The sequence below is a fragment of the Haemaphysalis longicornis genome, unplaced genomic scaffold, assembly GCF_048455015.1.
Source record: "Haemaphysalis longicornis isolate Haplotype H1 unplaced genomic scaffold, Haemaphysalis longicornis Haplotype H1 scaffold_10, whole genome shotgun sequence".
Taxonomy (NCBI): Eukaryota; Metazoa; Arthropoda; class Arachnida; order Ixodida; family Ixodidae; genus Haemaphysalis; species Haemaphysalis longicornis.
The window spans coordinates 119,045,424-119,072,277 of NW_027526204.1; the positions used below are offsets into that span (position 1 = coordinate 119,045,424).

The 26,854-nt window shown below is 46.0% G+C and overlaps 2 protein-coding genes across 3 annotated transcripts in view; one reads left to right on the top strand and one right to left on the bottom strand.

The window, feature by feature from the left end:
- Positions 1 to 4,376: 4,376 nt before the first annotated feature.
- Positions 4,377 to 12,501, bottom strand: LOC144159178 (uncharacterized). The gene is made up of 2 exons (XM_077690508.1): positions 12,203 to 12,501; positions 4,377 to 9,919 (listed from the first exon to the last, which is right to left on the bottom strand). The coding sequence occupies exons 1-2, from the start codon at positions 12,221 to 12,223 to the stop codon at positions 9,062 to 9,064; spliced, it is 879 nt and encodes a 292-aa protein (XP_077546634.1). The 5' UTR covers positions 12,224 to 12,501; the 3' UTR covers positions 4,377 to 9,061.
- Positions 12,502 to 13,023: 522 nt separating this feature from the next.
- Positions 13,024 to 26,854, top strand: part of LOC144159179 (uncharacterized) — a 36,315-nt gene continuing 22,484 nt past the window's right edge. For both annotated transcript variants that reach the window (XM_077690509.1, XM_077690510.1), the window contains exon 1: positions 13,024 to 13,272. The gene's annotated coding sequence lies outside the window, so the exon portion shown is untranslated. The remainder of the gene's footprint in view (positions 13,273 to 26,854) is intronic.

The window sequence follows — 26,854 nt, forward strand, 5'->3', positions numbered from 1 at the left end:
TCTCGGGAAAGGGAAGAGGAAACGAAGGCGCTGGCGGCCTCCTCCTCCTTTTGCATTTTGCTGCTGTTGCTGCTGTTTGGCGAGTTGTCCCGCACCTTTCGGAGATCACTGTTTCTCTCAGAGATGACCATCGCGAGCACTTGGAATTGTTACCTTCAAAGTTCTTGTGGTACGTGCGCGCTGTTCTTTTGCGTGCGTGTTGTGCGTGGTGTGCGAAGGCGCAGCGTAGTGCTGGAATTCTCTAGTTGTGCAGCCTCGAGAAGATCGACACCAGCGTCTTTAATTTCATTTCCAGGACGAAGAAGCAGGCGATCTTTTTTCACGGAAATAAAGCGTCCTGTTGCGTCCTGAGTGCGGAATTAGTTGTCATTCTTGAATGCGACGATCGGCAAGTGATCGTCCGCCATCTAGGTGAGGTCTCAGAGCCCGTATTTTTTATATCGAATTTTTCATATATCGAACTATTTCGCGATCCCCTTGGAGTTCGATATATCCGTGTTCGACTGTATACACAGCCATTAATGTATTGTTGCCCCAACGGCTATCCTAAACAGCGCTCAACAACACAACGACGAGGAAGAGGGGACACAAGACTACGCTGACTCTCAACTGAATCTTTAATCGAAAAAAAAAAACACACATATATACAATCATACACCACACGTGTCTCTAAACGTCATCACTACACAGCCGTGCGCCAACAATCTTATTGTAGCCCGCTCCCCCCCCAAAAAAAAAAAACACAGCCTAACGCGTCTTTGACAGCAAGGCAAATTCCTTATCGTTCAGTGTCACAGAAGCATGGCTAATGCACTTCCCTTCACTTTTTCTTATATGGAACACCTCCACCAACTCTCTTGTCAACTCGTCATTGTGGCGCCAAAGAAAACACGCGTCCTTATACAATGGGTTGCATTTTTCTTCGCTGTCTTCCTCGTGGGCCTTACAGTGCCGAGTGATATGAGCAAAAGGATTATTCTTGAGTGAAGCACTGTGCTCCATCAGCCGTACATTGATGCGCCTGTCTGATTGGCCAATGTTGTTGTTGTTCCTTTTCGAGTGGCACATACCCACGTGGGGGATTGGCCAAGAAACGGGGTGGCTTTTTGGGGCTAAATCGCCCACCTCATGGCCCTATATAATCAGCCTGTAGGATTTGGGGAAACGGTTACCGAATTATATAATAAGTCTAAAGAATGAATCAGTGAATGATGTCATTTTTGGGAGAAAAGGCTAAAAAATTTTGACCGAGTTAGCAGGACATGCGTCTGGTCTCAGATATGTACGCGCCAATGTACACGTGAAAACGGCCAGGAGTACACGATGCCCGTCGAGGAGGGAACACGATTGATTGTAGGGTTTAACGCGCCGACGCAACAAAGGCGATGAGGCACGCCGTAGTGGAGGGCTCCGCATTAATTTTGACTACCTAGGGATCTTTAACGTGCGCCGACATCTCGTACACACAGGCGTTTTAAGTGCGAATGCACTTTATAAGCGACCCTGAATTCCGGCGACCACCGTCCGTCCACATAGCAACAGCTGCGGGTGCGCGCGCTCCTCGTCTTCCTTGGCAACGGGGGCAGATGGGCGCGCGCTGCCTGGCCGCTGACATGTGCACGTGGGGGATTGGCCAGGAATCGGGCGTGAGAAGGGCTAATGCACCCGCTTAAAGGAGTACTGACACGAAATTTCAAAGCTGAGAACCGCTCTAGCAATCAAGTACAACGACAACACAAATAGGTGTCTGTGCATGGCACATACCCAAGCGGGGATTGGCCAGGAATCGGGCGTGAGAAGGGCTAATGCACCCGCTTAAAGGAGTACTGACACGAAATTTCAGAGCTGAGATCCGCTCTAGCAATCAAGTACAACGACAACACAAATGGGTGTCTGTGAATAAATGCATCTTTCTTTCTTTGTAGTTGTGTGTGTGTGTGTGATCTCTCTTTCGCGAACATTACCGAACCGCGCAAAGTCAACTCGTGCATTCGCACTTTCACATTCTTCCCCTCGGGGAAATGCGGGGAAATTTTTTTTTGCTTTTCTCCTCCATCAGAAAAGCGGCCGCCGCGGCCGGGAATCGAACCCACGTCCTCGTGCTCAGCAGCGCAACGCTCGAGCAGGGAACAAAAGGTGACACACGTTTCCCACTGCACCCGGTGCCAGCTTTCTGTCGTGACAATTGTTGTTTTCCACCATTTTACATATTCGCCCAAGTTTATTCGGGGCCGAAAAAACGACCCAAACCCCGTAACGACCGGCTACATTTTTCAGGCCATGTGAGATACGATGCACGCAGGGAATAACAGCGATCCGGTTTCTTTCAACCGGACGGCCAGCTTCACACCCCGCGGATGAATTCACAGCTTTAAGTAGGTTCTGTGCACTCCTGGGCATTATTTCCTGGGGAAAACCAGCCGGGTTAAGCCTGGTGATTTCAGCCTCAAAACTACTGCCGATGTTATGCATACAAGACTTAAAAACGGCCGACCTTAGTACAGAAAAGGCAATCCCACATTTAACCAGTTTGGAGTGCCCAGAGCTGTAATTCAAAAGCGGTTTGGCAGCCCTAGGGCAGTATGCCCAGCATACATGCCCTGGTTCTAAAGACAAACGCAAATCCAGGAACTGTAGCTGACCGCCTGTCGGAAGCTCACATGTAAACCGAAGCCCCAGGGCGTATTCTTTAAACAACTTTAAAACATCAACCATTCGGCGTGACACATCGCAAATATCAACAAAAACCAGGAAATGGTCCACATATCTACCTACCTTCATAGCCAACCCACACAGGTTCTGTCCAATACGTCTGTCGATTCCACCGAGGAAAATATTGCTAAGAACAGGGGTTACCCTAGAACCAATACATATCCCGGTTTTTTTTAAAATGCAAGCCCCCCTCCCACTCCCCAAAGGTTGACTTCAAGCATAAATACAGAATTTCCAGAAAACCACTCACCGGTACCCAACAATGGTTAATGAACTTCATTTCATCATTTTCCTCTGTGATGCACCGCTTAACGCTGCTCATTAATTCACCATGGGGAATGGAATACTAGTACAAATTTTCGACATCAATACTGAAAATTTGATACGTGCCTGGATTCTCCGTTCTCAAAAATGGATCGTGAAGACGTAGGGAGTCCCGGTGTCTCTGCAGATATCCCGACACCGCCCTCTGCTACGAGTTCCGCTCCGAAACAATTGCGCGAAAAGGCACTCCGGGCTTATGTGTTTTTGCCGAGAAGAACAGTTCCAGAGTTCGACCCTTTTCGTGTTTTACAACGCCTGCAAGACGTTCAAGATTGTGGCCATTTAGCAGGGAAACGGCCCGTTCCTTCACTGTGAAGGGAAGTGCATTATCCATGCTTCTGTGACACTGTACGATAAGGAATTTGCCTTCCAGTCAAAGACGATGCCTTAGGTTGTGTTTTTTGGGGGGGAGTGGGCTACGATAAGATTTTTGGCGCACTGCTGTGTAGTGATGACGTTTAGACACACGTGTGGTGTATGATTGTATATATGTGTGTTTTCTTCCGGTTAAAGATTTAGTTGAGAGTCAGCGCAGTCTTGTGTCCCCTCTTCCTCGTCATCGTGTTGTTGAGCGCTGTTTAGGATGGACGGATACCAACTAGCCCAGCTGTCGATTCTTTCGCCCCAACGGCTGTCGATAGTCTATACGGGCATTTTTCCCTTGACGGAATGTGTGTAGATGTTTGTCACGGAATTTTAGCTTGTATATTACTAATCAGTGCAGTACTGGTCCCTGCAAATCACAGTGATTCTTTGCTGAATTAATCCTATGCTTTGGAAATGCAGCCTTCAGAAATGATCAAAGCTATTTTTGCAGCGACAGGAGGACGTATATCGATTCAAGTTCCTTTTACAAGACTTGATTTTGTTGCAAGCTTTCACGTCGAATCCAACATGATGGAGCTAGAAGGGAATAAAGCATTGTGTTGAAAAGTCTGAACAAACGTTGTATTTGTAGATACAAAATGACTAACGATGCCTCCAAAGCAGTTCAAGTTTTGAAGTTCTGAACTATAAGGCCATAATGACTTCCATACTCCACCAGCAACAAATGGCATTGAGTGAACTCACTGTAACCTTTAGAGATCACGTAATCACGCTCAATGAACTAACCATCATTTGGGGGTAATGTGTATAAAGGTGTGCTGCATGTGTAAATAGAAATCAGTGCACTCGTCTAACCCATAGCATTACTTAAACAGTGCAACCCCGAATTTCGTTTCATACATTCACATTTCCGATTTACATAGGCCATTCATAGCTTTTAAGCTCCTGAACACCAATAATGACTTTAAAGCACAAGACTTAATGAATTGACAATAAAAATAACGCCAACAAAATTCATCCTGTGTGCACATAGAAAGCTTTAATTCCACTATGACAATAAACATTGACACAATCCATCACTTCTGACAAGTCTTACACAAATCTCACTATTATATGACTGATGTGAAATAGCACAAGTCACAGACATTTGAGGTTACTGTAAATAATTGACAAAAGACAGTACAAAAAACATACATTAAACAATTGAAGGGACCCTGCAACACTCGTCGTGCAGTGCAAGTAAACCTGCGCGACGTTTAGATTACGCTGCCAGGAACAGCCGAGCCAAATATTACATGTGCACGTGAAGCGCTAAGCGCGCAAATCTCCGTGAAAGACGCGGAAAAACCAACTGCGCTCTCTTCAAGTCTCCTCATTAGGCACCCCTGGCATGGCATTTGCGACGTCAATCGGGCCATGGCTATCCTATTGGCTGTCGCTGGTCAACTTCGCTAAATTCTGGCATTTCCTGTGACGATCCGCCATCGTCGGTGCTGTGTATCAACCTCTTCTAAGTCTGAACCTGTCCACATGCTTTTAGTGTTTCTTTTGTTTTGAGTGGCGCGGACTTTCAGTGACGAACTAAATATTCCACTTTCAATGAGCCCACTCGACAACAAACGTTTATTGCTTCAAAAACGCCCTACCAACCTGAGCGCTTGCTTGCGAGCAGGCCACCATGCCTGCTTTTTTGTGGCACCAGACCGGAAATAGACCCATCCATGTTGCGGGGAAAAGGGCGAAACTCCCCGGCCTGTGACATATCGAAGGCCGCCGAACAGAACGCCACGCGCCGCCCCCCTCTCCGGGAGAGAGAGCGCAGCTTTCGTCGCGTTGTTCGCGGTTGAGTTGATAGGGAACATTTATGCGCGATTTTTCATCGCGCGTAGTTTCGGTGAAAGTGAACGAATTTTCATAATTCCCGTGGGAGGAGATTGCTGGGACAATAGACTTTACCTCAAAATACATTCCGAGTAGTCGATGGTAAGTGTTGCAGGGTCCCTTTAAAGCTCTAGAGAGCCATAGAGCATGGCACTCAGGTTTGAAACCACGTACATTTGGGGTTACGATAAATACGATAAAAACTTTTTGACAGTACAAAATATACATAAAAGTTGAGGCTGTCTATAGCCATGAAGCTTACCAGCCAGGTACGCAGTCATAAACATTTCAGGTTATGATAACATCACTAAATCAGTTAAAAATTAAAAAAAAAGTACGTAAAAAATTGAGACTCTGAAGAGCCATAAAGCTTAGCACACAGATACAAAGTCACAAACAGTTGAGGTTAGAATACAAATTTGCCTAAAAGCAGTAAAAAATGCACATAAAAAAACTGAGTCGCTTGACAGCCATAAAGATCAGCAGTCATATACACCTGGAGAACAATGTAAATGGTGCGCAAAAAACCACTGCAAAACATCACTTTTCTTCCGAAAACATTTCACTATACGTCAAAACTGGCTCATTAGCCTCACAAACATTGACAAATTCCCAGAATAGAAGCCATGAGAACTACAAATACAGCATTCTAACTTTAAAAACACTGCTGGTACAAAGAACCGCAAAAAATGTTGCCCAACAGGCTGCATGAAGCACAGTACAAACACTTCAATTGAAAGTTCCGCAAATGCTACTACCATGGGCTTCAGGTTTGAAGTCCCGCTTTTACCTTTGCTTTATTCTGCAATCCAGCAACGAAAAGTGTGCATGTCATCATGTTGAACCCTTCTTATTCCTTCAAGTGGTTTGAGCATAAAAGAAACTCAATGAGAAATTAAAGGTTTGGGGGTTCTACATGCAAAAGTTACACCTCAGCTATGTGGGTACCGTAGTAGAGGGCTTCAGATTAATATCAACCGCCTGGAGAACTTTAACGTGTGCCAGAATCTCAACACAAAGGCAATTTGTTTTTCGCTTCCATCAAAAAGACAACCATGGTGACCGGAATCAAGCCTGTATACTTGGGCTTAGCAGCGCGTCTTAGCCACCGGGCCACCGCAGCGAATAAAACTGAACTGGCGAATAAAAATGAGCACATTTCTTAAAATACGCCAATGGAATGGTCAAACATTTCAAATTAAATTTGGATATGTTAGTATTTCATCATCTTGATCCCAATTTCTTAAGGCAGCGGTTCTCAACCATGAGTGTGTTTGGGGACCCCCTTTTAGGCTTGCAAAATGGATGGAGGACCCCACCATGGACAATTTTGATCCGTTTCATAATTTTCAAAAATTTGCACTTGCAGTTACTAGTCCCCCAAACACATACAAGCTGCCTTTTTTGTGTCTGGCTTTTCCGCAGAGCTGGTGTGTCGTTCAAAAAGCCAACGTTAAGCCATAGGCCACACTAAACTAGCTACGCCAAAAATTAAACGTAGTGTGGCAAAGCCATCTTTTTGCGTTTCCAGCAAGGTTTAGCAAACAGAAAAAATGAGGGGGGGAGGGGGGGGGAGGGGGGGTGGTTGAAAAGTTTTGGGGAGGGTTTCGCGGACCCCCATTTGAGAACCACTGTCATAAGGAAAACTACCCTCCTTTTCCTCACCGCCACATTTACATCCCCTGTGGTCACCCATATTTACGGCTACAATGATGTGCTATGGGGTGTTTCTAGTCCTGTCCCATAAATCATCCTAAACTTTACAATGATCAAATGTTATGGCAAGGTAAACTTTGTGTTAAATGCTTGTGCTACATTAACACTAGAATGCAACCTGAAGTCACTAAAACATCAGCAATAAAAAGACTCGAATTATAAACCTCTAACTTGCGAGCTGACAGCTCATTTTCAGCTGGCTGCAGTAACTGAAGCAACGCTAACTGTACACCACCGCCAACAAGAAACCTTGTCTCGGGCAACTGAGGCCCCACGACATTATTCACTCAATTTGCCTACCCAAAACTGAGGCTACAAATTACAAAAACAGAATCAGCACTCTATTCATGCCATCTTTCAGCTGGAGTGATCCTACAGACAGCTTCGACTTCAAAAAACTGAACGCGGCAACACCTAAACCATTCAGTGTCGATAAAACCGAAGTACGAACAAAGCCTTTGTGCATCAAAGTCCGAAGGGACCGGGGGACAACATGGAACAATGGCCCCATACATCAGGCGAGTGTCTGCGATGGCTAGCGACATCTCCCATGCATTGAAGTTGACACAAACTTGCTACTGAAGCCCATGGATAACCGTGAAAGCGCAGAAGTTGCAGAATAAAATTAGACACAGCTTTTAAGTAACGCCAATGCAGAAACCTTCTAAAAATATGTTTTGGTTTTCACATGAATAACCAGAACGTTGTCAGTGAACAGTGCAGGTTAGACAAAATTCAGGCAGAAGATTAAGGTCACCTAAGTTTTCAGTGAATGTGCACAGCTGCCTCAAAATAAAAGCAAGGGTGCAGGCATTTCCAAATTCTGCATCCCTCCTCCTTTCAAAACTCAGCACACAAGCTTCTACTCGACCCCATAATGTCACAGCCAACAAGCAAAAAAGCATTGCCTCACAGCAGGCTACGCTGACCAGAAACAGAGTGCTTTACAGGCTGTAGAAACCAGTGGCAGGGCTTGGCATCTTAACATGGCTATGCAAGGCTTGAAGCGTTGCAAAATGTTTAGGCACAAGAAGCAATGATGGTGCCCTTTAAGGGCCACTGTGTCTGATCTAGCTCCTCATCAACAAAGAACCGGCAAAAGGAGCAGTACCATAAACCTACTGCTCCCGAGAAGCCCAGCTCCCAACTGGCCCATGAAGCGAAATTACAGGCAGGATCAAAATCCTGGTCTTGAAAGGGGGGAGTGCTATTTTACCAATAGAAGAGTGGTAATTGAAACTGGAATACCACTCTCTATTTCAGGCAATGGCATTTCATGATGCTTGTTGCCGGCATCAGGAGTGAAACGACGAGCAGGATATAGACCTTCTCCCCAAAAGAGGCACTGGCGATTCATAGTATTGCTCAGGACATCTCACTTTTCATGAATCCCCAGTAGCATTTCATTCCAATACTGACTAGTATGAGGAGTGGAGTTGGAGGACAAAGGTGGGCTGAGCATTAAGAAAACCTCCACTCTTAACACTTTTTACAAGACTCCAATGAGCTTTTTTAAACTGGTCACCGTCTTCCGGTATTCGCTAGTGGCCTTTCGTCATGAAAAATGATAGATTATGCGTTGGTTACAATTCAGTTTGTAAACACTTGGCTATGGAGGAGCATGGACCAATTTGCTTTGAGCAAAAAATCCTGACTAATATTTTTGTACAATATCCGTGGTGGGGTACAAATTCTAAGCTCTTCCCCACAGCCGTTCATACCATCCAAACATCATAAGACACTGTTTGGCAAAGGCAAAAAATGGTATGAGCATGTAACATGATAATAGTTTAGCAACCAGAGCTTGGCTTTTGTGGGCCTTGCCCCATTTACAAAATTAAGCTCATTATTTAAGGCCTGAAAATGTTAATTACATGCAGACGAGAATGGTAGAAAAGCTACACTTTCTCTTTCCTTCCTAGGTGTACAAAACGGCAGCTTGTAGAAAACAATTTCGTATAAATTTGCCCCACCAGATTACGCGTAAAGTCTGCCACGTGTGCACAGGAGATTTCACAATTTGTCTTACACCATCGGTGTTCCTGCATGTCGAGCATGATTTGCGATTCCGTGCAGAGGCGAAATGCACACACGTTCCGTCTTACTTTGCTTCGCTGGCAGCATGCAACTTGGCCTTGTGGCTGTCTGTCATACAGTGATCCAAAGCTGCATCCCCATCTTTAAACAACAGAATGCCGCACTTAAAGCAAGCGTAACCTTCAGTACCACTTTCAACTCTGACTCTTGGAATGCTGGACGCACTATCGATGTACGTTACACGGCCTCCAGTTTCGGTGGAGATGCTCTCAGGAGCTCTTATCTCCCCTTTTGGTGGCGGCAAGCTCGAACGCTGAGGTTCATCTTTTAGCCGACCAGCTGTTTCGTCAGCCACACTGTCGACAGTGCCATCTTCAGGCTCAGAAGCACACTCAACCGGGCCAAAGGCAGGACACAACAGTGTAGAAGCACGGCTGCTGTTGCAACTTCCAGAACCGGAGAGCGGTTTTTCGCCCACCTCGTCGCTCTCTCCCCCCACACAGTCGCCAAGATGCAACGACATCAGAGAGTTTGTAACTGCCCCTAAGCCCACCACAGACCGCTTATCACGAGGAGATACTGAGGTCAATGTGACTTCCACGGTAGAGGCGGTCTCTACAGACTCAGCAATGGCAGACTGCTCGAACATAGCTACAGCTCTCTTATGCCGTTTTCCCTGGTTATGCTGAATCAAGTTATCGGGGCCAGAAATATCGACGCCGCAAGGTGCACACCTTATGAAATTCCCGGGTGGCACGATCTGCTGCGGTGCACCGCAGCTGTCGAGAGACGAACTTGAGGAGCACAGGCGATGCCTTTCGACAGCACGGCGATGCCTTTCGCTGTCTCTGTGTTGCGCGAAGCTCGCCGGTCCGCTGAATTTCTTGTCACATATTTCGCACTCGTACGGCTCGTCGGTAAGCTGCAGGCAAATGTCGAAAGTAGAAAGAATGTAAGTGGCAGCCATTGTCCTCAACACTTGCCTCAGTGGCCCTGTGGCTAACGCGTTACTTAGCCACACACAGGGCCATTTGGCGTTACTAAGGCATTACTGTGGCTAATGCACCTGTGACGACAAGGACGCAGGTTCATTACCAACCATGGCAGTTACATTTCTGATGGGGGCAAAAAATAAAAATGCTTGTGAATTGAGATTTCGGCCCAGATAAAAAAACCTCCAGGTATTCAATTACTTCGTAGTGCTACTGACCACAAGACCACATGTTTGTTACCAGCCACGGAGGCTATATCCCTGATGGATTGATTGATTGATTGATTGTAGGGTTTTAACGCGCCGACGCAGCACAGGCGATGAGGTGCGCCGTAGTGGAGGGCTCTGGATTAATTTTGACCACCTGGGGATCTTTAATGTGCGCCAAAATCTCGTACACACGGGCGTTTTTGCTTTTCGCCTCCATCAGAGAAGCGGCTGCCAGGGCCGGGAATCGAACCCGCGACCTTGTGCTCAGCAGCGCAACGTCTTAGCCACTGAGCCACCGCGGCGGGTATCCCTGATGGAGGCAAAAACGTCAATGCTCGCGTGTTGAGATTTCGGCACACATTAATGAACCCCAGGTACATTATTTATTTCATCGTCTTCCCAACAACTTTGCGGAGGGGCAGTTTTGGTGCATAAAAGTCCTAAATTAGAAAAAAAAAAAAGTTTAGCTTTTAGGCAAGTGCCTATCATTAACATCGAAGTGACATGCAGCATGACAACTGCACCTTTAGAAAACTGGCACGAATGCTAACGGATATGCAATTTACCATCCAACAGAATATTTAGCAAGAAATTTAAATATGCAACCAGTAACGTACAGAGCCAGGAAGTTAACCTAGCATAGAAAACTGTTTAACAAGACCAAGCTTTGTAATGTACAGTTGATTTCAAACTTCATGCCTAGGGCTTTTGCATTGTGCTTGATTATGCACACCAGCTGCTTTTAAAGCACACACAAATCACACAATGTGAACTGTCCTTTATATGTTGGATACATTATCTTTACTGTCTTCCTCTGCTGCAAACGGTTGTCTGTCAGCATGAATTATACGCACACACACACAAAAAAACAATTTTCAAAAAGCATTAGAGAGTGGTTAGCAAGTCTGTGCAGGAATGTAAGGTTCAAACGCATGAAAGAAATACAAAACAATTTTTTGACGACCAATGTATCGGAGAACATATCGGAGGTTACACAATAGAGATGCTACATGGGTAAAAAAAGCAAATGCATTCAAGATCACCTGCACGAACATACAAACACACTGAAAGGCCTACTAACAGTTATCCAGCTGCAATAGAATAAAAAATTACAAGCACCAACAAAGTCGAGAGATTTGTGAGGCGTACAATTCACATGAATGCAGTGGCACATGGGTAAGCCCTTCCAATGATGGGCTTCACTCTTGGAAGAAATTAGATGCCTGTCAGACTGCCTGAACGTGCATGAATGTTGTTTTGTTCGTCTCCCCCTTCAGCATGCCTTTAAAAGACTTTCTCGGAAACTCAGCATTTCGTTGTTTGCGCCTCGTCCTGTTGTCTATCTTTAAATGGCCAATCCGTGCGCTGTTTCTAGATGTTTGTGCACAGTAATGTACTATTTTTCCACTTTTCTGGCGCATTAACCGGCCCAACTGACATGGCCGTAAATTATCCAGTACTTGCCTTCCAGCGCACCCGTGGTGCAGTCAATATAGCGGAAAACGCTGTTCGGCGCTAGTATACGAGATTGATCACGTACAGTTATTGATTACGCTAAACACGTTCTTCAGCTGCCAATCAAGTGCACTGTCACCTGCGAAAATGGTCATGCAGTCAGCACTAAGCAATAATGGTCAGAAGGACGCAGGTTGTTACGCAAATTTTAAAATCTTCGTGACGAAATGGCGACAACGCGCTTTACTTGCTTCATCGGCAGCTACGTAAGCGATCGCAGCGGACGCAAATTAACAGGTGTACGACGCACGTATAAAAGCATTTTTAGAAGACATTCGGGGAAAGACACACCATGCTGCGACTAATCGCCGCGATCTCGTGACATTTCAACACCTGCACATGAAGTTCAAGGGGCGCCGCGTCGAAGATTTCGGGGAGAAATAAAAAACTGGATAAAAAAAATGCGGCGGAATACTGCTATCTCTCACGCTACCTTCGGATTCCCAGGTCACGGATTCGTCTCATAAAGACAATAGAGAAGAAGCTTACGCGAGTTATCACGCCGTTCATGTCGGTCGTCCCGCAAAAGAAGAGGTTGGAGAAGTTTCGTGAGCGAACCGTGAACTACGGCAGATCCAAGAGACTTCACGGTGGAGCCAATTGGTAGCGCGAGTGCGTTGAGCCGATCACCGACTGCTGTATCGAACCAGTCAAAGACTTAGCACGTTGAAATATACTACTTCGGCTAGAAGATTAGCAGAAGACTTTCTGTTAATGTTCTTGCAAGTCCAAATACGCGCAGACACACACCGGCTACCACTAGCTGCGGTGACGTACCGCTCCGCCGGTTCCGCCACTTTTTAGAGCCACTAGCCGACTTCTAGGCGGCTATGGCTACGTTTTGTCGCTCAAGCCGTCGGCATCATTCTCGTAACCGAAACTAAATCATTATGCACTGAACTAAATGCAAGTAAATCTTTACATTCAAATAGAAAGTAAACACACAGACTTTTCTTTCCTACTCGTGTACGCTGAAGCCTTTGCGTGTTTTGTATTTACAGTTTTGTCCTGCGCCGCTGGTTGGAGAGCAAAACATACATACGGCACACAAAAACGAAACTGAAATAACGTGATTATCCCGCAGGAAAATACTTCCCTAAATACAACTCACTTTGTTTATCAGTTTACATTTATGCCCTGAATGACTTCGAATACTGCGCAGAACAACACGCTCGCGGGAATGACGTTTTTACAACTTGGCTAACATGTACTAGACCTGCAACGTAGGTGTGGTAACTGTTCGCTTCCAGCTGCTGTTCGCGCGTCTATTTTTACCATTACGAAAAAAAAAATAAACGACTTACTTTTTTACCAGTTGCGTTCCACCCTTCGTTTACCAGTTGACTATTCAATGTTGTTCACTCATTAATCTTTCACCCGATATTCATAACGGTTTTTTTTTTTTATCGCTTTCTTGAACAATCCCTCGCGTGGGTACGTGTTGCATAAACAAATGAAAATAGCTACAACCATCCAGTCAATATCTAGACGATGACGGGCATCGCAGAACGGCGTACTCGTTCCCACCTGCTAAACATCTGACGCGGCTGACGCTTATGGTAAGTGCATTCAGAGACTACAATTTGTTCATAATTTGTTGTGAATCAGGTCATTATAGCTGAAGTCTCTTTTCTTGAAAAATAACGTGTCGGCCTAATGATAGTGCGTAATACAGTGGAACCTTGCATACACCATCGTGCATTTTCGCTACAGTTGGTTTCGGTTTCATTCGTCAGGAAGTTGTCGGTCCTCTCTCTACAACTGGGATTCCCGCTGTGTGTGGCCGTCTGATTGTTGTGTCGTGGCGCGCTTGTTTGTTTAGCTTGTTTTCGTGCCGTGAAAACAACCTCTCTGCCATGTTGACATGGATTAAATGCGTGTGAAGGTGTCGGAGAGTGCTTCAATCGGCGTGCCGAGCTTCGTCGCAGGGCGAGAATATGGTCGTCGATGTTAAGCCGCTCGGCGTGGTCGGAGACGCCTCGGGCGACATGGACGACAAACTGGTTCTTCAGTACACCGAAATGACGGGTTCGCTCTTGCGCGACAGCGTGTCTGTGTGCAGGGACGCGTGTAGGAAGTACCCCGACAGTCACGAAAAGGCCGCCAAGCAGATAAAACAGACGATGGACAGGCGCCACGGCTCGTCCTGGCACGTCGTCGTCGGCGCAGCGTTCGGTCTCGAGATCACCCACGAAGTGCGGAATATCCTTTACCTCGCCTGCTGCCCGAAATTCGCCGTGTGTTTGTGGAGGTGCTCGTGAGAGCGATTGCGGTTGTGCCGCGATTCCGGTGCTCAAACCTTGGCGCTAGCCGCTCGCAGTGTCGTGTGCGATCTCCAATGCAACCGGCACGGTCGTTGACAGCTGCTCCGTGCGGCACTGTCCTCTCCCGTTTGGCATTGCTACCAGTGCAATATAGGTTTTTAGTGCGTTTGTTTTGTTGAACGCCAGTTCGGTGTTTATGATGTTAGAATAAATTGCAGTGCGGCTGAGAAATTGTTCTGTTGTTGGCGCTGGAAAACACAGCTATTTCATTTCTTTGCTCCGGTGGCCGTGATGCTTTAGAGAGAGACAGTGTGTGTATGGGCCTCGTGCGCTTGTATGGTGGCGCCACTGATGCGCTGTGTTCAGCGCCATCTTGCGGACAACGGAGGCATAATTTCTGAAGTCCGTGAGCAAACGACGTCCGGAGGATAGTATTCCGCGCAGTACGATTATTAGAAGAGAAAGAAGGAATGACCGCTATTCTGTTGCCATGCGATACGAACAGCCAAACGGTACTTTATTAAATAGAATATGGTATATGGTTCGCAAAGGCGACAGGAAAGCGATGCATCACACAAAAAAAAACAGTTTTAAACAAGCGCGGTTTTGTCTCCGCGCAGCGCGCGGTCACGCTGTCATTTCGCAACGGCTTCCACTGAACACCAGCAGCGCCGCCCAAATAAAAGATAAAAATAAAAAGACGGAAGCCCGCGATGTTACCAAGAGAACGAGAGGAGTGCAGGAGTGTGCGTCTGTGTGTGCATCGCCTCCCGGAAGCGATAGTGTATGTGTGAGGGAGGGTGTGATCGCTGGCTCCACCAGTGGAAAATTTTTTGTGGGGCCGCCGGCCCCCGAACAGCATGAAATAACGGCATAACGTCCAAACGACGCCAGCAACGCCTTCGTTGCTGTGGTCGCTTTGGTGGCTTTGGTGGATTTGATTTATTTAGCCGTAGATCAGAACGGCTGGGTTAGAACTGCTGGCATAACCAAGCAGTTGGCGGAAAGCTTATTGTGAGGAGAAGACCGACTACGCGACTTCATGGTGCTTGCAGAAGCGAATTTCTCCCGTGTGTACACTCCCCTGTGCCTTGTACATGTCAGGAAGTGATTTGATGTGTTGTGTGTGTGAAATCGCGGCGAAAGGTTTGTGTGTATAAATTGCGACACCAAGGATAAGCGGCTTCAAGAGCCCGAAGATTCAGGTTTGTAGAGGCAGGTATTTGAAAATGCCAACTGCTTGAGTAAACTCTACCTCAAACTGCTGAAACTACGATGAGTTCGTTGGATGGGCTCATAAAAATATTACAGTGCTTTTTGAAGTGCTTTCATAGGTTTATATATGCATACTTAATATGCGAATAATTTTGGACGTAGATGCGCGAGACGAGGCTTTCATGAAAGCCTCTGAACGTTTATTTACCTTGTTTATCGCTCGACATAGACACGGGCACAGATATGGTAGATCGCACAACAGGAGCTTTAATTGTGCACGAATGATTCCTCTCGCATTCGGAGTGACCTTGATAAAATAAGACCATTTTGAATAATGGAGATTGTTTCAAAGCTGACAGTTGTACGTGATGTTTGTGTGACTACGCTGCAAGTTATCTTTGTCAGCAAAAATATTTTGCGCAACAAGCCCCACTTCAACTCGTTTTTCAAACGCAAACTACAAGTTGTACATGTTTGAGATATTTGAGAGTCCTTTAAATAAAAGTGTAGATGCGAGTCTCCGAATTGTGGCTGGTGTGTGTACATCTGTTTACGGTTGTGTCGCAGTGTAGCGTGAATATTTACGTTTCTGTTTTCATTTTAAAGCTTCATATTTTGCTGGTATGACTACGTACAATTCAAGCATGCATATCCGTGGGTTGCTCCATGTATTTTCTGATGCGTGCACACCAAAGGCTAATTGAGGCGCTGCAAAAATATGCACTGGATACACGGCATTTTTTTGCAGCGGTCTTACGGCAAGTAGCGTGCACATACGCAAATGCATTTATGGATCTGTTCTTTTTATTTCTTTTCGGGTACTACGTGCTTCGGGAACGTCGGCGTCGCAGGCAGCTGATCCGTGTACTGTCGTCTGCTTGTATTGGAGAAGGGGCGCTTTCTAAATTATTTCGGCTTGTATTCCCGCACAACTCGTCAGCGTAATATTTCTATTATTATAACAATTGTGAATTAAAAAAAAACGTGGTAATTGTTGTATACTTATTTTACGGTTGTTGTTTAAACTAAGCCGCGTAGCGAACTGCTGTATATGTTTATTTTTTTTCTTAAGAAAAAATTCCGCCGCCGCTCCCAGGTGGCGCCACATGTTTATTTGAAACTGCAGTGCACGAGGCCCATAGCGGGTAAAAATACAAGGAAATAACAGAGGAGTTTAGAATTAATATTCCATGATTACAGGCTTGATGTGCAAAGTGCTGTTCGCGAAGCCGATGTAGATTGGAATGTGGCTCCATTGCAAGCTGGTTTTCGGAACAAATGAATTTGGCCACAGGTTAGCAGGTCAGCATAACAAGTTTTAGCCGCTGATCTGTATGTCTGTCATGAACGTGAGCATGGAAAAACAGGATTGTATCGTTGTGTCGTCATACTCTCATGCTTTAAAAAGAAGTGGACAAGTGGGATAGTAATTGTGTTTTGTTCATTGATCGTTCAATAGTTCCTGTAGTTGCAAAAGTGTGTTGGCGTAGTGGGGGGATGTTGAGGCATCGAGAAGTGACTGTGAAAAGAAGTGTATTTGCGGAAATTACATTGAAAACTTAAACAGCAAGAACTAAAAAACAGTGGCTTCGCTAATGACAATAGGCCGTAATATATTCATTACCCCTGCATAACGAAGCTTCACAACTAGGTTGCATCATTAAAGGAGCCATGAAGACAAAATACAAGTTGGGTTTATTAGAAAGACTGCTTAGTCCCAATAACAATAATACCAATATCATCGCAATCTTCGAACAAATAACGGGGATATTAAAGAAAACGTGTGAAGCAGTTTTGACCCCCTAGCCAATTTCCCGCAACTTTTCTGTGACGTCACAGAACCTTGTTTGTGCGATTGGCGGCCGCCTAACTGACCTGTCGTGACGACACGACTGGACATCTTTAATGGGGCCTCTAGTTCCATTTGACCGCATCACTTGAATGCTAACGTGCAGTTAATGCACTGAAAATTATGTTTTATTGTTGGCCCGTATGACGTCATTCTTGCTCATTACACATCGAGCTGAGTGAGATACTGAATCCTAGTTCTTTCAAATTAAACGAAGTTGTATTTTCTCTTCATGGCTCCTTTAAACTCCAGCACAGTTGGCTTTATGCAAAGGGTGAGATGTATCCACAGGGGCAAGTTGGCTGGCAACTCCATACAAACTAGCACGATTCAAGCCTAAAAGCATAGGCTTGGCTGCCCTACTATGCAAAATGAAACGAACGGCCACTGGAAACACGTTTCACACGAAACGCTATTAGGCCACTTTCCAAGCAAATTACGTGTGCTGTAGGTGAAGAAATGAAGCTACACAGTCAAAAAGGAAAAAAAAAATGCACGTCAATACACTCTGTGAAAGTGGTTGGAAAGCGAAGCGGTAAATGACACCCACAATGATTACCCATTCGACGTCACTTGAATTCACGCACGTGGCTCTACAAAGAGTAAAACCGGAGACAAGTGAAATACACTTAACCGGACCCTTTATTACTTTAAAGCGATATTCTTTGCTAAGGTTAAATCAATGCATGCTTCATGAGCGGTAGTTGGTGAGTTGTATTGGTGAAGCACATGAGTGGAAACTGTTTTTTTTTTCTTTATAAAATTAAAGGAAACTCAAACGCGTTGTTAGACGGTCTCATTTCTCCTACATCGTTGCCGCCGCCGACGCAGACGACAAGATCGGCGGCAGAGACGGAGAAGTGTGATGCCATGCGTTGGTGTAAGCTCCCTTTAATTTTTAGTAACTCCTAGAGCATACGCAAGGTGCACACACGGCCACTACGCGTGCCGTGGGTGGAGCGCACAGCAGCGCGATAGGTCGCGTGATGCCATCACATGGGTTTCCGCGAGAACGCAGGGGGTAAACCCGCAGATGTGCTCAGTGAGTGCACTGTCTGTCTCCCCCGTCTCCGCGTGGGCTCGTCGTAGCTCAATTGGAAAGTCAATGGGCTCTTGCTCCATTTCCCTATTCGTTCCGCGTTCGATTCCTGGTGGTGCCATTAACTTCTTTTATTTGTTTACGGGAGTTTTGTGTTGACACCAACGGTCACGACAGAACCCTTGGGGGGTAGAGCTAACAGGCTTCACTTTAAAAACCTTTGCTTCCACTAGCTGGTTTCGAACTAAGAGCTTCTTGAATTCCAAGCGAGCACACTACTCTCTGTCAACATTGCCTCTACAGTCCCCATTGCGTCAGCCGCTTTCCAGTAGAAGTGGTAGGGACCCCTGACACGCATATCCACCAGTGCACGCCACACCACGTATCAGTGAAGAAACTAGACGTCCTAGGGGCCTAAAATGTGGAGACGTAGGATCACCACTTTGGAAAGGCTTGATGAACTGTGTAATACCCCTGTCACACGGGCACTTTCAATCGCGATTGAGTCGATCTGGATCGGGCCTCTGCTACATGGCAGTTTCAATCGTGATCAAGCTCGATCCCGCTCGAACTCCATTCCTGGTTTCTCAAGCAGCATCGAGGCTTCCAAGCGCGATCGAACGAGAGCGGAGATACTCTCGTCCCCGCTGAGTGATGGCTCAGAACGTGCCAACTTCAACTAACGCCACAAATTGTGCCAAATAACTTGACCCAAATAAGCGTGAGGTAATATTTACATAGTTACGTATACCTACGACCGCGCGAAGTTACCAGACGCCGGCCGCAAGTACATTGTTAGCGCCATCTAGCGCACACGAGTGCCACCCGTGCAACTTCTCGATCGCGATTGAAACGTGCCGTGTAGCAGCGGCACTGCGCCGAGCGCGCTGGAAAACTCGATCGCGATTCACTTCAATCGCGATTGAAATTGCCCGTGTTACAGGGGTATAAACCATTTTTAATAGTCTTTGTGAAGTGGGGATGCGCGGTGGACAGTGCTCAGACGGCACGCAGCACGCAGAAATGCTAGCGAGTGGGGAAGGGCAGGGGAGAGCTACAGGAAAGTGGCCGTTTCGCCATTATCAGCTGTCGTGATAGGTGATGTTATTTATACTGGTGTTGCTTCTGTGCTGTAGAAACAATGTTTTCTCTATGCAAAGAGTCAGAGGTGGCAGCTGTGCATTGTTGGGGATGCTGCGGTTGCTAGAAAGCTCTCAATATTAGATAATGAGCGGGAAATTTGAAATCACCCTTCTTGAGAGGTGGTGTCGGTGCGCTGCTTGAGACAAGGTACCTCGGTATCTTGATTGCATTGCATACTGGGGGATGACTGCGAAATTTGCTCCAATAGAATTTCGTTGGAATAGAATAGCAAGTGGTATGAATTCGCAGAAGGATGGGACGCTACCTTGAACTTAAGCCACACATGCTTGTTCTTTGTTGTGCTAGTGTCACGTGTGCAACACAATTGTTTAGTGGCAATCTTCCCTTCATTCTACAGGCACCATGTGTATTGCCCTATATAGAATAGGAGAGTCCAAGGGCCGCGACGTGTTAGTAATATGGTGGTGCTTCTATGTTCAAGATGGTGATGAGAGAAAGATGAAGCGGCTCATGCTAGAGCTGCTCCCGCGTGATGATGGCCACTTATGATGATGCTCTCATCGGTGCAGCAATGAAGTTTTAACATCTTCCTAGACCACAAAGAAGGCGTGGTCAGTCTGCATCAGTAGATACATCAAGTTCGTTCCTGTCAGAGCTGGTGAGGCAATTGGAAGGCGAAACTGCTGCAAGGGCCGTCTTCTTGGCACGTGTCAGGAGTGTCGGTGCAGATGATGCAGCCAGGTGAAAATTCAACGCTGATATTTGACACTCCTGTACTCAGATGTGTATTCATCAAATTTGTACACGTCAGCCTGAAAAGTTTTCTTGTGCCTTCTGCTTCTTCATCTTTGTGCCTTCTTAATTGGATTGTGAACATCAGATGCATTCTGTTTCTAAAAAGTATGATTGCCACAAACTCTTCAACTTTGTTGTGCAGTCATGCAATAATAGTCTTCCTTGGAAGTCTCGCAGAAGCTTCAGTATCCCGCATTTCAGTGTCGTGCATCGCTTTTTGGTTAGTTGCAAATATTTTTGTCTCGTATTGCTCTCTCAGTATTGCAGGTGGTACATTCGCGATCATGTGTTTGAGACATCCGCTATACAGAGGTTTTGCCGACATCATGGGATTCGATGAGCTGCCTGGCTTGCTCGCGGTCATTTTGATGAACTCTTCACATGCAATTGAGAGCAAGGCATCTTCTGTTTGAAGTTCGATTTCAGCAAACGAAAGTGTCGCGCTATCACATTTTGCTTGCAGTAGGACATGTGAAACTAGCAAAGGTTCTGTCATAGGCTCTTCTTTTTCGGAGTTTTTCAAATCATCTGTTCCATAGCATTGTTCTGTCAGCATAAAGACTCCGTGAAGTTTGCCGATTAATGCACTTTCTCGATGATTTGACACTGTTCCATAGTGTCGGATTCTTTGTCCTTCAATTGATAGTATATTCCAACCACAACATGAATAATTTGATCTTCATATTCAGCGTTAATGGCAAGTACCTCATCTAAGTGATCGATATCAATGAACTGTTTGATTTCCTCATTCAAAAATCTCTATTCAACTTCAGTTTGCCGTAGCTAGTGCAGAAAGCTCGTCAACACATCGCAGACATCACTGGTTGCTGTGGGCAAGTCTAATGTTGCTTTCGCGTCTCGGCACAATTTTCCAGTGATTGAACCGTTTTTTTTTTGTCTCTTTGTGTTTATGAGGCGGGTCATATCCATCCTTTCATCGTAGCATGAACTGCAGCATTCCCCTCAGCTTTTCCCGAATCGCTGCCTAGACCCATCGAAGAAAATCATTGGAGGTGAGGGTGCCTTGCCGTCTCATCTGCCCATCACATTGGTCTACTTTGGGTAGCACCACCGTCACTCGGTCCCTCAAAACGCTGTCAGCATCGTAGGGGTGCTCCTTCAAAAGGCCGAAGTTCAGGAGACTCCGAATTGCAGAGGGGCCTTCATCCTGGGTTTTTCAGCACAAAAATGTAAAATAAGAGGGGAGACCCAAGGGCCGCAACGTCCTCGTGATACGGTGGTGCTTCTATTTTAAAAATGGTGGTGAGTGGGAGACAGAGTAGCTTGAGCTAGAGCAGCCCCTGCATGATGACGGGCATTGATGATGATACTCTCATTGGTGCAGCGATGATGATCATAAAGTTTCAACCCGCTCCATTGTGCAGGACAGTAGATTTTGGCCCGTACATGCAGCTGTACTGGCTGCACTCTAAACCCAACGCTAGAATGAACAGCCTAGGCTCAGACATGCAGCTGCTTCCATGAAACAGAGGTGGGCTTTGTGTATTGCCAACTAGGGGATTCAGCGCAGTGCCTACAGTTCCGTCCGGCAGAATTCAAATTTTTTAGGCTGGACTGATGCAGCTGAGAATGCGCATCTTACCAGTGTAAAGGTTCTGTCTTAGCTTCATGATACCAAGAGAGGCAGTACAAATCTACGGTTTGCTAGGTTTCTTTTTTTTTTTCATTTTTGGTGGCTTGCAAGGAATGGATGCTTTAAGAGCAAAGGTTCTCAAGCATGTTGGTCCCAGCAGGGAACCATGCTAAGCTCTGTTAAGTGCCAAGGAACCCCCCCCCCCCCCCCCCCCCTCGCCATTTTTCATTCCATTCACGCTACATTAGCGTGCAATAAATTCAAAAGGAAGCAAGTTTGCTTGCTTTCGATTATTTGCTTGTGAATGCTGACTTTACGGCAGCGCGTACACTAGCGGCACCTATCTCCAAACATCAGTAATGCGCCTGGGGGTAATACATATAAGGCCAACATTCAAGTGCTACAGTTTAACCGCGCAGCCCATTTTTGGAGCGTGGCTGGCTACAAGCTGCTGGCGGGATTTATTGCGCAGCTCGCGCCTTTGTGTTATGAACTGAGATGTGCTTACTGACACTCGGGCGTGAGCAATGGAGGTTCCTTAGATCGATCGCACCTAGGGTTCACCATCTAAGTTACTTGGCGAGTGCGGAACCTGGGAAAATTGATCAGTGTCTCGCGGAACCCCGAGGCGGGGCCTGCGGAACCTCTAGGTTCCGCGGAACCTACTTCGAGAAACCATGCTTTAGAGGTAGGTTAGTAGAGATTGGGGATAACGAACGTATCCAGACGTGCATACAGGAATTGTCGGTTGCTTAATTCAAGGTGGTCGCATATTTTATACTAGCTGCAGTACCATCGCCTTCTTCAAGCATTATGTTTTAAGAAGACGACAGGTTAGTAGCATGTGAACTCACTATAAATTGGCTCAATATCAGCAACGCAACATAGGAACATGTACAGTGAAACTCCAATTATACGACTTTCTTGGGACTGTGAAAAAGTTGAAAAAGTCTGTGTCTTAAAATCGGGGGCGTAAAATCCGAACAGTCCACAAATGCAGTTTCGTGCAAAGGATTTGCAAGAGACGTCAATGTAAACTACAAACTAATTCTTTCCCTGGCTGAAAAACCCAAATCACTAAAAAACTAAATTCAAAAACAATACTGCAGTGCAGGGCAGGTCACGCTGTATTAAAGCAAACCTTGTACCATAGTTCACTGCCACGATTCGCACCAACCAGTGCCAATCATGGCACTCACGATCACGATAAATGCATGTGGAAGCCTAAGGCTGTCAGCGTAACCTCATTGACGATTCACTGCTGAGTGGGAGTAATGAACACCGGCACACTGCTCTGGTGACTACTGCATAATAAGACGGGATGCCAGTGAGGAGAGGGGGAAATAGATTGTGCGAAGGAGTAGGTGGCTGCTGGAGGGGAGAGAAGTGAAAGGTGAGACGGAAAAATCAAAGCCGTTCCACTCACTGTGAAAGCAGTCGGAAGTGAAAGGCAGTGATTCGCCATAATGGGCTGTGGCGCCGTTATCCGCTCACTGCTGCCACCCAATGCAATTCAAATTTCCCGCCTTCGCAGTGCTCGCTCGCCCCCTGCCTGAAACTGCGCCAGCGGGAGTTCTGTTCTTTTTGTGCTTGCTTTTCCTCCCGCACGTGCCGGCGTTGCACTGCCACTTTTTTTCGCTTAGCACTGCCACTTTGTTTCAGTTACTATCATAAAAACCAACCCAACGAGCCTTGCTAGCTAAATGAACGTGGCGCTATCGGTTAATTACGTATATTTTGCCTCAAATGTGGCTGCAGTTTTGTTTGCGCTAAACAACGGAGAGATGTATGACAAGCGCCAGCGGTTCACAAGTTTCAAACGTTAATGACTATATAAACCGCTTGGCTTTCGAAGCATCTGGGTTACGCAGCGAGGACAGAATGCCGTGTTCCTCTACTTAGGTTCAGCGAGCGAGCTACTACAAAAAGGCGAGCCCCTAAAGTGCTCTGCACTTACAAGAAAGCTATGCCGAAGAGGCTCAACTGAGCAGGCTCAAGGTCCGCGGAACAGGCCTGTGGCTCGTCCATTTCATCCATCGGTCGGTCGTGCGCTTCGCGTGGGTCGTCAGATAACAAGGGTCAGACATGAAATCGCGTCTGATAACCGGGGTTTTTTATTTCATTGTTTTTATGGGAACTTCGCCAGGACTCGACTACTCTGTCATAAAACCCGGGAACATATAACTGGGCTTCCACTTACTAACACACGAAATTCATATTGGAAGTTGGTGCTACTCACTTGCATACTAGTAAACCTCGCTTCAGTTTATGAAATTTCAGATGTACCGATTGGTGAGGCTGAACGGCAATAAAACTAATTTGCGGGTGTGCTCACATGTGATTTATCTTTTTCTTGTGTGTGATATAAGCTAACATTTTCTAGAGCAACACGTTGGGCCGTTTTTAAGTTAGGCCTACGTCGCTATGCTTGGAAGTGTGCATCTCCAAGGGAAATTCCCGCGTCTCAAATAAAAGTTCAGATTGAGGTCCGTATGCCGACGTGACACCTCTGCTGACTGGTGTACCATAGTAGAGGATTACACTTTGACTTAGGCAAGCAGGGGTTCTTTGAGATGCGCCGAAAATCTCGTACATACAAGCACAGATATCCCGTCAGTGCCGACCAGGGCTGCGTGTCAGCTTCATTTTGAGCTCGTGTTAATTTGACTGGTTAGGTGAGTTTGAAACAAATCTAGACTTGGAAAAACTGTCGAAGATGGCAATACGGTATGTATTGCCATCTTCGACAGTTTTTCCAAGTTTCTGAGAAAAATCTTGCAGCCCTGAAAACTTTGAAAATACTGTATGTACTCGGATTCTAAGCACCCCCTTTTTTTCCATGATCTCGATACCCAAACTGAGCAAGGATGCGTAGATTCGAAAAACCTAAATCAACACTGCCCCTACTCCTCCTCTTTTTCATGGCGGTATATCGACCAGACGGATGCAAGGAATAGTACTTTATTTGGCCAATGTTCGAAGGAAAAATAGCTAGGGACAGTGAACCGGCTGCTTATACATATATGATACTCTGTCACCGTCACTACCACTCGAGTCCGTTGGAGCACTTCAGCCGCCGCTCTCAGTATCCCACAGCAAATCGTCTCCTGTTCTGTCGAAGTGGTTTGTATTTGAACACTTGATACATAACTTGGGCGCAATGTCCACTTGGAAGCACTTCCACACGTCTGAAATCCACTTTTAGATGGTTGGTTACATTCACGGGAAACTTTTTTTTTTTTTTAATTTTCTTCCGAAAGTACGAAAGAGTGCTCAGAATCGGAGGGAGGGGTGGGGGGGTGCTAAGAAATGCAAAAAAATCTGTATTTCGACCGTCACTCTACCAGCAGCTGTTCAGGCTCATTCTTTTCTTTTGCTGCTGAGCACGAGGTCACGGGTTCGATTCCCGGCCGCGACGGCCACTTTTCTGATGGAGGCGAAAAGCAAAAACAGCCGTGTGTACAAGATTTTGGCGCACATTAAAGACGCCCAGGTGGTCAAAATTAACCCAGAGCCCTCCACTACGGCACGCGTCAGTGGCTGCATGGCGTTAGCGTGCTCAACCCTACAATCAATCAATCGTTCCTTCATTCATGTGCCCCTGCACAACTGTTGAATTTTGCGAACAGTGTGTGTCAACCTTACGAACGTTCGGGTCAGCACTCTTCTTTAGTTTTGCCAAGAGTGCAACAGTATCGTGCCCTGACTGAACTCATACCCCATAGATACAAAAAGAGAATAAATGAAGAGTTGAAAAAATGTACCTGAAATAAATTAAAATTGTATTGGTACAAATCAAGTATCAATAATACAGTAAAAGCTCGTTAATTCGAACTCAAAGGGGACCATACAATTGTTTGAATTAAGCGGAGTTCGAACTAAGGAGCAGGCGCTAGAATTAATTGAAATCACACCACACTGCACGAGCAGAACACCAAGAAGCCACCTCTGTACTTGTTATCGTGAATTAGCCGCTACTACACGTTTGTGGGTCCCAGACCCCCAGACCAGCGACACAGCATAAAAAAAAAAGGCTGAAACAGCATGCACTGGAGCTCTGGGCTGGCGCCGCGGCGCCGCTGTGGATGCGAAATAAGCTGCCGCATCAGCGTAGTGCACGTGCTATGCTGTTGTTTTTTGTTTCATTGTTCTGCTTCTTCAGTAAATTTGGTTTGTTTTAGATTTGCAATACATTGTAATCACTCTGGGCCGACTTCTTCTGCAAGGAGCAATGGAATCTAGGCGATCCCAGTTCGAATTAACCGTTGTGGATACCGACGCGTTTGAAGTATCTGGTGTTTTCCCGCATTGAAATATGCCGGGCTGTGCCGGGACCATGGCGTCGGTTCAAATTAACCGTAAGTTCAAATTAACCGAGTTCGAATTAGCGAGCTTTCACTGTACTTGAATGACATAGTCACAGGGTGTGTTTCTGTCATCTGAGGGCGACCGTTGCAATGGCTCAGTGGCTAAAGTGTTGTTCTGCAGTGCGTGATGTCATTAGTTTGACCCCTGCCACGGCAGCCATTTTTCTGATGGAGGCAAAAACAAAAACGACCACATACCAAGATTACCATGTGGTCAAAATTAATCCGGAGCCCTCCCTTACGGTGTGCCTCACCGGCCAGGTGTAGCTTTGTCGCGTAAAACCCACGTAATAAGTTGTAACGCCATCTGAGGGTGCACTAGAGAGAGTTCACAGATTTGGCTGGAACTGCTTTTTGTTGACAGAGTCACACGGGTTGCTTTTGCACTGTTTACACCTGACTATTTCTGTCCTTCAGGTTGCTTTCAAATGCAAAAAGGAGAGCTGGTTAACATACATGCTCGTAAGCAAGGAAAGAAAATACTCATGGCGAAATACTGAATGGATTAGGCAATCGGTTAGGCTTCTCGGCTGCGCCACCAGGAGACTAAAAAAGCCTCACGGCAAACACACTTTGGTTTTGTATTTCGTCGACATGTGCGGGCAGATGCTTCGTACACTGCCATCAATATTGAGCTTTAGTATAACGTCATGTTGATCTACATCATCAGCCTCTCTATTAAATAGCATGGGTGATCTCATATAACTTCTGACTTCGCCTTTCCTTCACTGTCGGAATTCATTCCTGGCCCCTTCCCTCCCCCAATTTGTATTTTTTGTCTCGTCATCAAGTTACAGTTGAACCTCGTTATAACGAACACTGATGTAGCGAACTACCAGCTATAGCGAACTAAATACAATACTTTGGTTCGTCGCACTTTATTTCAAGGACACCTAACCTTTTGTAATGAAATT